Source organism: Asterias amurensis, chromosome 1 (genome assembly GCF_032118995.1).
Source record: "Asterias amurensis chromosome 1, ASM3211899v1".
Lineage (NCBI taxonomy): Eukaryota > Metazoa > Echinodermata > Asteroidea > Forcipulatida > Asteriidae > Asterias > Asterias amurensis.
In genome coordinates this window covers 12,531,111-12,548,373 of record NC_092648.1, presented here as the reverse complement: position 1 = coordinate 12,548,373, position 17,263 = coordinate 12,531,111, and the positions used below count along the sequence as shown (strand labels likewise).

At 39.1% G+C, this 17,263-nt stretch overlaps 1 protein-coding gene across 1 annotated transcript; it reads left to right on the top strand.

Moving 5' to 3' along the window:
- The first annotated feature begins 595 nt into the window (after positions 1-595).
- Positions 596-15,783, top strand: LOC139945956 (stress-induced-phosphoprotein 1-like). Its single transcript, XM_071943500.1, has 13 exons — positions 596-711; positions 2,715-2,924; positions 3,915-4,056; positions 4,578-4,731; positions 5,375-5,579; positions 6,486-6,612; positions 7,180-7,282; positions 7,726-7,846; positions 8,118-8,214; positions 8,873-9,034; positions 9,646-9,749; positions 10,533-10,711; positions 11,396-15,783. The coding sequence occupies exons 1-13, from the start codon at positions 694-696 to the stop codon at positions 11,466-11,468; spliced, it is 1,695 nt and encodes a 564-aa protein (XP_071799601.1). The 5' UTR covers positions 596-693; the 3' UTR covers positions 11,469-15,783.
- Positions 15,784-17,263: the final 1,480 nt, after the last annotated feature.

Sequence of the window (17,263 nt, the reverse complement as noted above, 5' to 3'; positions counted from 1 at the left end):
AAAAGTTCCTATATTTATTTGTAAAATTACGTTTTTGTTTAACTCAATTATTTTTTTTCATGTAAGTTTGTTTACAGTAATTTTGCAATGGCAGATTGCCGGATTTTGTATGACTGGCTGAGCGATGGTCAATTAATTTGAATTATATAATATCATATGAGACCCCTACTCGCCCTTTTTACAGTTGTACTAATGGTTTACAAGGTCGGCGCAATAAGCTACCAATCAAATAACAACACAGGGGGACATCCCATTCTCTTGCTTGTACGACGGTGCGTTCACATCACACGGGATCAACGGCTTTACGTCCAATCCGAAGGACTAAGGAATTAATAAGTTAAAGGTCACGAACTCGAACCCACTGCTGACGATCAGTCGGAAACACCTGAGTTTGAAATATCAGTGAAGGATGGGCAATTTCCACATTAACAAATTAAAATAATAATTGGACAAAATTAATATTAATACATTTGAATTTGATGCGGAGTTCGCGGGCCGGGTGCCAAAAGGACCGATTATCTACCTAACCAACCTCGTATTCAGTGGTCTGCGATCTCATCAATTCTGACGTCAAAGTAGTGGGTACGGTTTGAGCACGAGCAAATCCGTAGAAACTTCTAGACACGTGAGTTTCTCGAGTTATCCACGATCGACATACAGTCATCAGTATAGCAAATCTCTACCGCAGGAAGAATGGGCGACAACACGCAGGTAAACTTTTTTTGTTCCTTTTCCTTGAGATCTTACGATTTGTAATCACATTGAGTAGATCGTAGCTGAGAGAACAGATTGCAAATTCCGTAGAGTGAAGTCAGTTTAGCAATCGGACTAACCAATTATTTAATCTGATTTCAAAGAATATGCCTTCCGTATTCGCAATTTCAAACACGCTGTGTAATGAGCAACTTTTTTAAGCGCAGTGTCGATTTTAGTCTCATGGAGTGTGCGTGAATTGTACGCGCAAATTCATCAACACTTCGCGCACTTTTGAAAATGAACGTCCTTCGAAATTTTAATTTCAACAAAACAAGCAGCATTTGACAAAACACGCAGCATTTTGACTTGATTGATTATGTAGATTTTGAAACCGATCTAATCGCTTAAGCATCCCTATGTGGTTTTAGATTTAGACGTGGTGAAAAACCAAATCCCCATCACGTAGAGTAAGCTACAACTATTTCGGTTTCGTCCGCTGCCGTCTCCCACGAAACCGAAGTGGTTGGTGGCGGCTCCGTCGGGGCTCGAACCGGGGTCACTTGGGCGAAAGGCAGAGATAGAACCCACTGAGCCAACATGGCTCATTGATGTTGGTATATAATTGTTGCATATTGAAATTTTTCCCTCTGGATTTTTCCAAGGTTCTAGTTGTTTTTTCTTTCTTTTTTTAGACGGGTTTGATATAAAGTATAGTATAATAATAAGTCAGGTCTATTTCATTGTTTCAAACAATAACAATTATAAATATTGATATTATCGCCCTTTCCTCTGTTTATTTGTTCTGTTAATTGTATTGACATTTAGGTAGGATGCTTCTTCATGCAAGGAACCATTTTAATTTTAAAAAGGAAATGTATTGTTTCACAAAACAACTTGAGTGCTCTGGTGATTTTTTATTTACTAAATGCAAACATTGTTATTAATTAAACTTACCATGGTTCCTCAATAATATTCAGACTGTTATGTTAACTGGAATGAAAACAAAAAACCCCTATGTCAAAAGTTACCCTACCCCAAAACCTTAAAGGAACACGTTGCCTTGGAACGGACGAGTTGGTCAAAACAAAAGCGTTTGTAACCGTTTTTCATATAATGCATCTGGTTGGAAAGATGTTTTAAAAGTAGAATACAATGATCCACACAAGTTTGCCTCGAAATTGCGTGGTTTTTCTTCTACTGTGCGAACTAACATGCTCAGCCATTTATGGGAGTCAAAATTTTGACTCCCATAAATGGCCGACATGTTAGTCGTCGAGGTAAAAGGAAAACCACGCAATTTCGAGGCATGTTTGTGTGGATCATTGTATTCTACTTGTACAAAATCTTTCTACCCATATGCATTTTATAAAAAACGGTTACAAATGCTTTTCAAAGACCAACTCGACTGATCCAAGGCAATGTGTCCCTTTAAGAGTTAATCACCAAAGGACAAAGACTTTTACAAAACAAGGGAACCACACTGTGCATGCAACTGTGTACTCTGCGTACTTCAAAATAAATGGTTAGAATCAACAACTTATTGACTGTCCATCTTGCAATTTATATACTAAATTGTAATAATATATTAAATAATATTTTACTACACTGAAAAGTACTTCACCACAAGAATATAAAATCTGATTGATTTTACAATGGTTGTACCCAGCAGGAAATTTATGTGTTGAAATAGCTTTTGATACAGCAACAAAGTTCAACATCTAAAAATACATTCAAATATTCAGAAAGACACATGTCTGGAACCTGTAGTCAGTAATGTTAGAAAAGGTGGAACTGCTCTTTCCAAATCCAAGCCCCCCAAAAAAATAAAAGAAGAAGTAGCAAAAGATGTAGTTACAAAAAAAAAAAAATATGCCTGAAGGCCACTTCAAGGTGTGGGCTACATGGGCTACACTTGTTTTTTCCCAGAGGCCGTTGCCACCTACTCCTAGGGCTGAAACAGGGCTACTGATTTGCTGGTAACTGTTTAACATTGATTGATTATTTCTATTTGATGCTAGGTGGACGATCTTAAAGCACAGGGTAATTCAGCCCTACAGTCTGGTGATGCCAAGAAGGCTGTTGAGCTCTACACCCAGGCCATCGCACTCAATCCAACCAACCATGTACTCTACAGTAATCGCTCGGCAGCGTACGCCAAGATGGGTGATTATGAGAATGCGCTCGTTGATGGATGCAAGACTGTGGAGATCAAACCCGACTGGGCTAAGGTAATGGGAGGAACGTTACAGGGCCCAATTTCATAAAACCTGTAAGCACGAAAATTTGCTTAGCATGAAATTTCTTGCTTGATAAAAACAGGATTACCAACCAAATTTCCGCGTAATTTTCAGCATAAACAAACAACAGCTGATTACCAGTATCAATGGAAATTTGGACGGTAATCCTGTTTTTATCAAGGAAGAAATTTCATGCTAAGCAAATTTTTGTGCTTACAGGCTTTAAGAAATTGAGCCCAGGCCTTGCCTTTTAAAGGAACACGTTGCCTTGGATCGGACGAGTTGGTCAAAACAAAAGCGTTTGAAACCGTTTTTTATATGATGCATATGGTTGGAAAGATGTTTTAAAAGTAGAATACAATGATCCACACAAGTTTGCCTCAAAATTGCTTGGCTTTCCTTCTACTGTGCGAACTAACACCGTCGGCCATTTATGGGATTCAAAATTTTGACCCCCATAAATGGCTGGCGTGTTAGTCGACGAGGTAAAAGGAAAACCACGTAATTTCAAAGCATGTTTGTGTGGATCATTGTATTCTACTTTTACAACATCTTTCTACCCATATGCATTTTATAAAAAACGGTTACAAACGCTTTTCAAAGACCAACTTGACCGATCCAAGGCAACGTGTTCCTTTAAGGGTTTTGATAACTTTTCTAGAGCAAGTTTTTGGCAGTGACATGAATCCCTACTCCCTATGAATGAAGATAATTTACTAAGTTTCAGCCTCATTAGTCGTCAAAATTTGAGAAAAAGTGAAAATCACAGAGCGATGTTTTCAGGAGAGTCGCATAAATAACAGTACTGGTAATAACGTTGTACATGCTAAAACAATGTTTGTCTCCTGGGAAGAAAATTATGTGACATTGTATTACTTACTTCTCAAAAACTACAGCACCTCATAAGTAATACTTGAAGGAAAGCTTTCTCATGTCATTATTTTCAAACCATAAATGCTACTTTTCTTCTTCATCTTTCAGGGATATTCTCGTAAAGGAGCCGCTTTGGCCTTTTTGGATCGTTACGCAGAAGCTGAAGTGACCTACAAAGAAGGACTGGATCATGATCCCAACAACCAACAGCTGAAAGACGGCCTAGGGGAATGTCAGAAAAACCTGTCAGGTAATTGTGACTATGAAAATAGTATTTGGGGAAATAATTTCTGTAATTTTCTTGCTGTATCTTATAAAGTAAGATACTGCTATTCATAGAGCCACAATACTGCAAAAAGTGTTTAGTTTCTAGTTTAGTGCCGAACTGTTTTAGTTGTTATAGCACTGTTAGTTTTATTAGTGAATTACGCATGGGCACTAAAGAATGAAACATTACATGAAAAATTGCTTTACTAATTCTGTGATGTATTCACTTAGTTTTATCATTCAGTGAATGAGGCAGTGAAATTAAGTTTCTTCATCTTAATTTCTGATATGGAAAATTATTACCACATTTTTGCTGCATCTTCATCCTGCCACAACTCCTAAGAATCCATCTTGACTTAAACAAATAATCTAAACAAACGCACCTCTTCAATCAATCATCTTTGTTCTGCATGGTAAATAGTTCACTATGTCCTTCATAAATTCCATATATACTATTGTTATCTCCCTAATAAAACATTCTCTCTTTGGTTTTATATCATGAAGGGCCGGCAGGGAGTCAGCCATTAGGGAACCCCTTCACTGGGCCAGCAGTGATGCAAAAGTTGGCCAACGACCACCGGACGAGGGAATTCCTCAAGGATCCATCATACATGGCCTTGTTGAAGAGGTTACAGACCGACCCCAATGCTCTGAGCAGGTAATGTGTACTGCTGTTCTCTGTCCTTGAGTTCTGAGGACACTTTACAAAAAAAGAAATAAAATAAAAAAGGGCCCAATTTCGTGGCTCCATTCTTCGCTTACTTTGCAAACGCCGAATTTCTGTGCTAGCTGTGTAAGCGAAGAATGCCTGGTAAGGTAAAGTATGCAAGTGTACAAGCAAAAATTCCCGGCTGTGGAATATGCTTGACATAAGCGCGTAATCCCCTGCTTCCCTAATAGTGCTAGAATCTATTTATTTTACAGGCGTAAACTTTACACATGCATGTCAAAATTTATGATGGCTAGTCAATTGTGAAGGGGCCTGGCTCACTAAGCTAGTAGTTGGATGGGATTGGCAACACGTGTAAAGTTCTCTCAAATGAGTATATAAGACTGCTGTATTGCTACTGTCATACACAACATGTGGAAGGGTTTTTTGACTCCCTGGAGAGTCTCTCAAAATCCAAAAAATCTACTTGGTTGTAGTAGAATATATAGACAAGCTCTCAAAAGAACACAATCTACCCAGCAAGTAGATAAAAACATTGCGTTACCGCAAACCAAATAAATATACTGCTGGAGAATGTTAACCGAGAGAGTGTAGGGGGAATTATTCATTCACATCTCGCTTGAATTTGCAGTGGGCTCCATGATCCCCGCATCATGACAACCCTGAGTGTTCTCCTGGGTGTGGATCTCCACATGGCTGGTGAGGACACGCCGGAACAAGCCAAACAGGCTGGTGCAGAGGCTAAGAAAGCCAGCCAAGCAGCCGCTGCAGAAGCCGCAAAGAAAGCCAAACAACAAGAAGAGGAACCAATGGAAGTAGATCCAAATGTAACTAAGGTCAGTCCTCTTTATGAAGTTTCTTTTTTTGTGTAATTGTCTCAAATAATCAAGTAATAAACCGCAAGGGATACTAACTGGCTAAAGGCCCGGTCCCACTGCAGCGATAATGATAATGATAATGACGGAAAGATAACGCATTCTATTTGTTGAGTGTGCGTATTCTGCGTTTAGCGATTCAACCAACAGAACGCGTTCTCTTCGCGTCGTGATCATTTTCGTTACCGCTGTAGTGTGACTCGGCCTTTAGTTTGAAATAGTTAGGTTTTGAACAAAGAAAAATTGAATGGAGCGAAACTTGAACCAATGGCCTCTGGATTAACGTACCAGTGATCTAACAACTGAGCTGTCTATAATAAGTTAGTCTATTTGTATTGGCAGGGTATCAAATCCTTAGGTTCCAAGACTACGAAACAACACAGCAGACAATACAGATTATTTGTTTTAGATGATCTTCCCGTTAAAGGGATTACAGCAAAATCCAATAATGGGGAAATAAACGCCAAGCTGGCCCCAGCCAATCTTTCAGATATTAACAGCACAAACAAGTTGTGAATCAGTAACAAGACAACAATCATTATAATCTAGTCATTGTGAGTTCAGTGGCTGGTTGGGAGGATTCGAACCGACAACCTTGTGATTGCAAGTCCTGCTGTCGATTTCACCAAACTCATCCTAACTTAGGATTAATCTTAGGACTTAAGACGAGTTACATGCAAGTTCCCTATCTGAAGACGTAGGAAGACGCAATGAACCCATCCTAAGTTAAGACGGGTTACTCGTCCTAACCCGAGATGGGATTAATCGGTAGCCTTTCGTGAAATCGGCTGCAGGATACAGTGAGTTTTTTTGTCGAGGCCTGCACTTAATGATTCAACCTCTTGTTTTTTTCTTTCTAACTTGTAGGCAAATGAGCTGAAGGAAGCCGGGAACGCTGCCTACAAGAAGCGAGAACTGACTGAAGCCATTGATTTATACACACAGGCCATAGAGCTTGATCCCAAAAATATAGCATTCCTTACTAATAGAGCGGGTAAGGACTCACTTTCATCGTAATATCAACACTACTATTATATTGTAGACCTTGTTATAATCATGATAGTAATAACAAACAGGCCTGGAGTTTCATTTGTGAGAGGGCAAGGCCATTTTCAGTTTTGCAAAGGGCACTTCCATTGGAAGAACTTGGTCAATGGGAAACTTTTGATGGGGCACCAAGGCCAGAGGCGACCCACCAGGGGCAACGCAACAGGGGAGACGGAGGCCTCCGTGTCATTTCAAGCCTGTCATACACAGTTTTTTATTTATCAGAGTTATGTAACCATCTAAACTACTATATTTTTGACTTGTATCCTGCTCAGTTCTGCTTAGCAGAAAATTTGTTGAAATTGGGCTCTTGTCGATAGTTGCCAACTAGTATGCACTCATAGCACATGAACTTTGTTACCCCTGTCGTAAGCCAGATCTTTCATACATCATGTGAATAATGCGAGTTAGGTTAAGTAGTTCATGCAATTCGTGCAATCGAATATTACCTGACAATTTTTGACGGGTTGTGAGAGGAATTAATGGATGAATTCCTTGTATTTTCTATCAACAGCTGCATACTTTGAGCAGGGGGATTATGAATCCTGCCGTGCAGACTGCAACAATGCGGTTGACATCGGCAGAGAAAACCGCTGCGGCTACAAAATGATCTCTAAGTAAGTTATTCCACCGGCCTTTAACTTCAGCTGAGAAACTAAGAATGTATGGAAATATTAATAATAATTTATTGAGTTTAATAATGTGCTCTCTCCATACACGGACCAGCCTGTTCGAAGTCCCATAACAGTAAAAAATACCAGTAAGAAAAATTACACAAGTAAAATTTAAATCAAAGCCCTGTGACAAAATAAAGGTGCATAAACACCTACTCTTGTTGTATTTTTCATTATAAACCATTATAAAACCGAAAGATTCAAAAAACACTGCACATCACGGAAATGCTTTCTAAAAAAAACCCAACAATTTTAAGGTGGGATTTAAAAAGAATTTTGTTAGAGCCATTCATGAATATTTGACGACAAGTTATTCCATAAAACATGTGCCGCTCAATAAAAAGCAGGATTTCTTAACGTTAGCTTTTCTTGTTGATTTCCACCAGGGCTTTTTGTCGCATAGCAACATCGTACGTCAAGGAGAAGGACTACAAGAAGGCGATTGATTTCTTTGACAAATCTCTGGCAGAGCACCGGTTACCGGACACCCTCAAGAAAAAGCAAGAGGTAGGCTCTTACAACTTCCTCCAACTTGTCTCCTTTGCACAAAGGTTTTCTAACTTCTGCCCAGCACAGTTCTTTTCAGAAAGATCTCCCCCGCGGTAGTAGAATATAAAGCAAGATAGTTCCCTTCAAAGAACAAAATCTATCTGGCAAGTAGATACACAAACGGTGTTATCGCAAACCAAATATTTACTTTGAAAAGTGTTGGTAATAATTATGTGGACTTATAATACTATTTTGTTTGATTTTGTTGAAAATCTGTTTATATTTTCAGGTAATAAAACTCATGAAGGAGGAGGCGAAGTTAGCCTATGTGGATCCAGAAAAATCTGCAGAGGCAAAGGAGGCTGGCAACGCATGCTTCCAGAAAGGTGAAAAATAGCTTCTCATGTAGTTCTGTCGAATTTGGGTTCAATTTCTTTTTCATTTTCATTTACTCCTCAGCTTCTGATTGTTAAAGTGATAGCAATATAATAACTGAACATTTTATGTTGAGCAGATATCTACCCAAAGGCTTTCATGTGCTTGAAATTATTGCTTACTGTGAGATTCTACGCTTACAGTGCCATGAATTTGGCCCAAGCGCTGTGTTAATTGTGAAAAAAAATCTTGAGTTTATGAAATACAAGATCTGCAAAGAGTTACTCAATATTTATCTGTTGTTCGTTTGGTGTCTTTGTAACAAAAAGTGTACCATGATTGTGGCTGTGCACATGAACAACATGGCATGTACAAAATTTGGATGAAATTCAGTATTACAGCTTTAAGACAATATTACATTGCTCCTGAAACTTGACAAGGCTCAACAGCAAGGATAAAGACAGGTATTCACTTTATATGTATACACATGCACGTTGGATTTAACCGCAAATATCCAGGGCCATTTGAAATGAATTGAAGGTCAAAGGTGATTACGGACGTGGGCTAAAAGACAGATCTCTGGCAGAATTCATGAGCCTCAAAGTGTGAATCTAGATGTTCAGGCTAAACTAAAACTTGACTGAACTTCATAACCTTTTTCCCCCACAGGACAATACGCTGATGCAGTGAAGCACTACAGCGAAGCGATCAAGCGTAACCCAGATGATGCCAAACTGTACAGCAATCGCGCCGCAGCGTACACCAAACTGGCCGAGTTTAAACTCGGGCTCCAAGACTGTGAAACATGCATCAAGTTGGACCCATTGTTCTGTAAGTACTTTAACATGAGTAAAATTGGGAATAAGGTAATTCCAAACTGCAGGCCTGGAATCTCATCTTTGAAAGGGCAAGGCCACTTTTATTTTGGATAGGGCACTTCCATTGGATAATCTTAAAGTATATGGGGAACTTTCGAAGGCCAAGACCAGGGGCAACCGAGGCCATGTCCATCGTATAGTTAGGGGTCTGATTCGTCTGGGTTTCAATAACCTGTGTACATTTCATCATATTTGGTGGTAACATTTTAGAGAAAACAAGGCATAAAACAGACTACGTTTTGTGTGGGATTTTGAGCATGTCCATGTCAGGCTTGTTTCAAATGCGGCAACGAGTTTTCCTTTTGTAGTCTTATTTCCTGAATACAAAGGTTTGATGGCTGTCTGTGGAAGGCTGTAATGCCAAAACGTTGAAGAGACCAGGCATGCAACAAATAGGCTTATGGAAATATTTCTCCAGAGGATTGGTACTGGAATGAACTTGATAATGAGAGAGTGCTTTCAAATTTGAATTTAACTAATATTTGATTTTGGTGATTACTAATCACTAAAATGATTCAATCGCTGCAGCAAAAATAAGTACAAATATTTCAATATTTCTTACAGTGAAAGGTTATCTGAGAAAAGGACACATTCTGTATGGAATGCACAGATACAGTGAAGCCAGAGTGGCATTCCAAAAGGCATCAGAACTTGATCCAACCAATGTGGTAAGTCAGGGGGTAAATGGAGTATATAGTTGACAGTTGTAAACAGTTGAAGTGACAATTGACTGATGTTGCCTCAGTCAATAGTAATAGATTTGACTGATATTGATCGCTTTGGTCAATAGTAAATGAAAACGGCTGATGTGGGTAAATGGAGTATATAGTTGGTCAATAGTAAACAGTTGAAGTGGCAATTGACTGATGTTGCCTCAGTCAATAGTAAACGGATTTGACTGATATTGATCACTTTAGTCAATAGTAAATGAAAACGGCTGATGTGGGAATTGACTAATATTATTGCTTCAGTCAATGGTAAATGGAAAGTTAGTTCTGTAATTGACTGCTTTTGCCTTGGTAAATGGAAACAGTTGATTTGGTAATTGACTTATAATATATTGCATCAGTCAATGGTAAAATTAATGGAAAACGGCAACAACAAATCCGTGGCATGATACATGAAGAAGTTCCAAGTGTCACACACGCCACTATTCCCTAAAAACAAATTGTGCACAATTAATAATAATAACCGTATTTATAGAGCGCTTTTTCCAAAGGATACAAAGCGCTAGGGAGAATGCAATGCAAAAAATAAGGTGCAAAGGCAAAACAGGCCTGTATGCTTCGTTTATGAAAGGGCAAGGGCACCAAGGCATTTTCTCCTTGGTAAAGGGCACCCTACTAGGAAATTGTAAAATTCTACTTGAACATTTCAAGGGGCATGAAGGCAATATGAAGTATCAGGTCTGGCAATAACAAATGATGATTTTGTTTATCTCCCCAAAACAGGAGGCAAGGGAGCAGATGACTAAGTGTATGATGGCGGCTAGATCTAATATTAACAATGACGATGCCGAGGAAGTTAAACAGAGAGCCATGGCCGACCCTGAGGTCCAGGGCATCCTTAAGGATCCAGCTATGAGACTTATACTGGAGCAGATGCAGACCAATCCTGGAGCGCTACAAGAGTAAGTCTGGTTCAATACTATACGACAGGGTTCATGTAGATTCAGGCATCGCACAACACTGTTTACCCTGCATATCATCAAATTTATAGACCGTATTAAATGTGACGTCACTATTCAAATATCTGCCCTACAACATCATGGCATCTGTGAGCGTGTGCGTGTGTGTGTGTGCGTGCATATGCCGTAGAAATCAGACCGGGAATGCTGCGTGCTTCATTGATGTACGCATTTATACGCACATACAGTTTGCCCTACAAGATGGCAACTTTCATGACTTTCATGGCAACAAAGGGGTTATTCAATACATTCTATTCAAATCTCTGGGAATCCTTACTAACTTTGAGCCGCTTAGCAGCAAGTGTTCAAGGGTTTTGATACCTTTTGTAGATAAAGTTGGTGGCCATGACATGAGTCCCTACTCACTGGGCATGAAGATGTTTGTAATATAAATTACATGTAGAAGTTTCAGCCTCATAAGTTGTCAAGTTTTTGAGGGAAAACAAGTGGAAGGATGGTAATGAGTCCGTGCAGAAGTGTGACAAAAAGTCACTCTTTAGTCCACTATCAACACAGTCCAGTATATAATCATTTGTTCTGCTGCTTCCCTGTGAGGTGATTGAAACTTAAAACACAAATGATCTTGCGACTTAATAAAATGTGTATCTTTTTTTCCCACCAATCCAGGCATATGAAGAATCCTCATATCAAAGCCAAGCTGGACATACTTCACCAAGCAGGACTCATCGCTTACCGCTGAAGACAACGACAAGACATGTCAAGAAACCAGCAACCAGTGATCATGTTCAACCACACCAACCACCTTACACCAAATCATCAAGTTCAACGAAACTATCGACACGTCAACCTGATCATGTGGTGATAATTTGATGACGATCCTATGTGTGTTTACTTGACATGTCAAGAAATCAGCACCCAGTGGTCATGTTCAAACAAACCAACCCTTAAAAACCAAATCATCAAATTCAACCTAACTATCATCCGATCGTGGACGTAAATCAGTGATGTAAATTTTGACGATGGTTCTACATATGTGTGTTTATTTGTTGTTGTTATGACTTTCCTACGACAAGGTGTTGTCTCTTAATGGTAAAGAAATCATTGTTTATAATGTAACTAAAGACCAAGAGCTACAGCTTGAGGCCCAATATTATCATGGCTCTGCTTACCAGAAGCAAGGAATTGTGCACATACGCCAAGCATATTTCACTGTTAGCAGGGAAGTTTGGTTTAGCTTGAGGCCCATATCATCATAGCTCTGCTTACCAGAAGCAGGGAATTCTGCGCGTACGCCAAGCATATGTCACTGTTAGCAGGGAAGTTTGGTTTGTGTGTGTTTGCGAACTCCACGTTACTAGGCATTCTATGCTTACACAGTTAGCGCAGAAATTGGGCGCTTGCCTTGCAGAGAATGATGATCGTAAGCGCAGAATTTAGCGGTAAGCAGAGCCATGAAATTGGCCCCAGTTCTGGAAGAAAGGAAAAAACCTTAACATTTCAACTTACAAAAGAATTTTTTTGGGGATATTAAAACACTGTTTTGTGTGCAACCAAAATTTTATGTGCATTACAGTTGGTTGAGTTTAGTTGCCTGTAAACAATTGTCTTGAGATTTACAAGACCCTAAGATTAAATAATTAATATCCTTTGTCTATCGTTCACTTACTTAACCACCTGTCTTAAATGTTCTTAAGCGTACTGTTATTTTATCCGTGCTCAAATACCCAACTCAGGAAAGTTGTCTAAAAATAGAAGAGCAAATCGTTTAACGGTCCGGACAAAATGCATGTTGGATGTTAAAGGAAAAAACTAAACTCAATTTCTCAGTAAATTATTGGAATTGATTTTGAGACCTTGCGCGCTCGAAATCAAGCATGAAAGCACACAACTTCATGTGACAAGGGCGTTTTTTCTTCCATAATTATCTCGCAACTTCGACGACCAATTGAGTTCAAATTTTCACAGGTTTCTTATTTTGTGCATAATTTGCGAGAAGACTGGTATTTGACAATTACTAAAGGTGTCTAGTGTCTTTAACATAATGAATGCAAATTATGATGAGTGTGCACTATACCAGCATGCAGAAATTGAAAGTTTTGGTTTTGCCGTGTACTTGTTACTGTATTTTGAATAAATATAATATTTGTTCTCATTTGTTCAAGTTTAAAGGCAGTGGACACTATTGGTAATTATTCAAAATAATTATCAGCATAAAACCTCACTTGGTAACGAGTAATGGGGAGAGGTTGATAGTATTAAACATTGTGAGAAACGGCTCCCTCTGAAGTGACGTAGTTTTCGAGAAAGATGTAGTTTTCCACGAATTTGATTTCGAGACCTCAAGTTTATTATTATCTCGCAACTTCGACGACCAAGTGAGCTCAAATTTCCACAGGTTTGTTATTTCATGCATATCTTGAGATACACCAATTGAGAAGACTGGTCTTTGACATTACCAATAGTGTCCACTGGCTTTAATAGAGGTACACAGATTCTAGCTTGTACACGTTTACACAATATTTTCAAGTTTGTATGTTCTTGGAGTTCAAATGTACAGACTTTTTACAGTTCACAAGGAACTTTTTTCTCCTGTGTTGCTCAACGGCTGCTTTACTTAAAGAAGGCATTCTAACTATTCTTAAATCTTGCATTAACTTGTGCCTCGGATGGATTGTGTGTTATCGTGACATGTACGTGGTGCAAATCATTTGGCTGAAACAATGACAAGTACAAATATGTAACGACTTTTGCAGATAAATTAATACAAAACAAAAAGATTCAATGGATTTGACGTAAAACTAAACCTAATGTGAGTGCATTTATAAAGCAAAGAGTAAAACATTCTTTAACGGTAGTAGTGACTAGAATTGTAGTATTATTGACTGAATGTATCAATCCAGCTGGGCTACTATTATAGTTGGTGGTTTTTCTTGTACATTAATTTCTATTATTTGCTTCCCGTTGTTATGTCCTGGAAAGCTGTATTAATATTTTGAAGAAAATATAAATTGATTGTGTGTTTCTCATTAATTTGCCGTCTTGGTCTTGTAACGCATTGATTTAAGTAGAGAACTGTACTGTGGTTTAATATATGTTAAACTTGCAACGGGGATTAAGAATATTAATTTTGGTTTTTACCCATCAACGATGTGTGTAAGCACTGTTTACTCAGTACTTTCCCGAGTCCTGTGAAAAAATATCACAGGCATATTACTCAGTTGGGATTCGAATCCACGACCCTTGCAATTCTAGAGCAGTGTCTTACCAACTAGACTACCGAGGCCCGGAAGCTAGAGGCAGTTCGAATCCAATGTTTTGACAGCGGGTTCTGCAACGATATCATAGATGTTAAATTTGCACCGGGATAAAGAATATTAATTTTGGTTTTTACCCATACACCGATGTGTGTTACATAAGTACATTGTACTTTGTACTCGGTACTTTCCAAAGTCCTGTGAAAAAATATCACAGGCATGTTACTCGATTGGGATTCGAACCCAAGACCCTTACAATTCTAGAGCAGTGTCTTACCAACTAGACTACCGAGGTTGCCCGGTAGCTAGAGGCAGTTCGAATACTATTTTGGCAGCAGGTACCGCAATGCTATAATAGATGTTAAATTTGCATCGGGGATAAAGAATATTAATTTCGGTTTTTACCCATACACCGATGTGTGTAAGCACTGTATACTCAGTACTTTCCCAAGTCCTGTGAAAAAATATCACAGGCATATTACTCAGTTGGGATTCGAACCCACGACCCTTGCAATTCTAGAGCAGTGTCTTACCAACTAGACTACCGAGGCCCGGAAGCTAGAGGCAGTTCGAATTCAATGTTTTGACAGCGGGTTCCGCAACGATATCATAGATGTTAAATTTGCACCGGGATAAAGAATATTAATTTTGGTTTTTACCCATACACCGATGTGTGTTACATAAGTACATTGTACTGTGTACTCAGTACTTTCCAAAGTCCTGTGAAAAAATATCACAGGCATATTACTCGATTGGGATTCGAACCCAAGACCCTTGCAATTCTAGAGCAGTGTCTTCCCAACTAGACTACCGAGATTGCCCGGTAGCTAGAGGCAGTTCGAATACTGTTTTGGCAGCGGGTACCGCAATGCTATAATAGATGTTTAAAGGCAGTGGACACTATTGGTAATTACTCAAAATAACTATCAGCATAAAACCTCACTTGGTAACGAGTAATGGGGAGAGGTTGATAGTATTAAACATTGTGAGAAACGGCTCCCTCTGAAGTGACGTAGTTTGAGAAAGATGTAATTTTCCACGAATTTGATTTCGAGACCTCAAGTTTAGAACTTGAGGTCTTGAAATCAACCATCTAAACACACACAACTTCGTGTGACAAGGGTGTTTTTTCTTTCATTATTATCTCGCAACTTCGATGACCAATTGAGCTCAAATTTCCACAGGTTTGTTATTTCATGCATATGTTGAGATACACCAATTGAGAAGACTGGTCTTTGGCAATTATCAATCGTGTCCACTGGCTTTAATACTCTGGTACACAGATTCTAGCTTGTACATGTTTACACAATATTTTCAAGTTTGTATGTTCTTGGAGTTCAAGTGTACAGACTTTTTACAGTTCACAAGGAACTTTTTTCTGCTGTGTTGCTCAACAGCTGCTTTACTTAAAGAAGGCATTCTAACTATTCTTAAATCTTGCATTAACTTGTGCCTCGGATGGATTGTGTGTTATCGTGACATGTACGTGGTGCAAATCATTTGGCTGAAACAATGACAAGTACAAATATGTAACGACTTTTGCAGATAAATTAATACAAAACAAAAACATTCAATGGATTTGACGTAAAACTAAACCTAATGTGAGTGCTTTTATAAAGCAAAGAGTAAAACATTCTTTAACGGTAGTAGTGACTAGAATTGTAGTATTATTGACTGAATGTATCAATCCAGCTGGGTTACTATTATAGCTGGTGGTTTTTCTTGTACATTAATTTCTATTATTTGCTTCCCGTTGTTATGTCCTGGAAAGCTGTATTAATATTTTGAAGAAAATATAAATTGATTGTGTGTTTCTCATTAATTTGCCGTCTTGGTCTTGTAACGCATTGATTTAAGTAGAGAACTGTACTGTGGTTTAATATATGTTAAATTTGCAACGGGGATTAAGAATATTAATTTTGGTTTTTACCCATACACCGATGTGTGTAAGCACTGTTTACTCAGTACTTTCCCGAGTCCTGTGAAAAAATATCACAGGCATATTACTCAGTTGGGATTCGAACCCACGACCCTTGCAATTCTAGAGCAGTGTCTTACCAACTAGACTACCGAGGCCCGGAAGCTAGAGGCAGTTCGAATCCAATGTTTTGATAGCGGGTTCCGCAACGATATCATAGATGTTAAATTTGCACTGGGATAAAGAATATTAATTTTGGTTTTTACCCATACACCGATGTGTGTTACATAAGTACATTGTACTTTGTACTCAGTACTTTCCAAAGTCCTGTGAAAAAATATCACATGCATGTTACTCGGGTGGGATTCGAACCCACGACCCTTGCAATTCTAGAGCAGTGTCTTACCAACTAGACTACCGAGGTTGCCCGGTAGCTAGAGGCAGTTCGAATCCTATGTTTTGGCAGCGGGTACCGCAGCGATATAATAGATGTTAAAGACACTGGACACTATTGGTAATTGTCAAAGACCAGTCTTCTCACTTGGTGTATCTCAACATATGCATGAAATGACTAACCAGTGAAAATTTGAGCTCAAATTGGTCGTCGGAGTTGCAAGATAAGAATGAAAGAAAAACACCCTTGTCAAACAAAGTTGTGGGCTTTCAGATGCTTGATTACGTGACCTCAAAATTCTAAATTCGAATTCTTTCTCGAAAACTACGTTACTTCAGAGGGAGCCGTTTCTCACAATGGTTTATACCACTAACAGCTCCCCATTACTCATTACCAAGGAAGGTTTTATGCAAATAATAATTTTGAGTAATTACCAATATCGCCACTGCAATTTGCATTGGGGATAAAGAACATTTTTCACTCTGGTTAACGGTTATGAGCGTGTACGCCCTCTTTGCCTCGCAAACGCACAAGTCACACTCGAACTCCTTGCCAAGCCACTAGATAAGTCATGTGTGTACTCCTTGCCACTGCACAATACATGCGCACACTCCTTGCCTCGCACCTGCACAAGTCACATGGGCACTCTTTGTCTCGCTACTGACTGCACAAGTCAGGGGCCAGCTCCTTTCCACACCACTGCACAAGTCACATGCGCACTCCTTGCCTCCCCACTGCACAAAAGACAAAGTTAATTCCTTGCCAGACCGCTGCACTTGTCACAAATGCACTCCTTGCCTGGCCACAGCACAAGTCACGCAGGCACTCACCTTGCCACGCCAATAATGCACAAGTCATGCGCGCACTCCTTGCCATGCTACAGCACAATACACATGCGCACTCCTTGCCATGCTACTGCACAAAAGGAAAATTAATTCCTTGCCACTGCAAAATTCATGCACCCACTC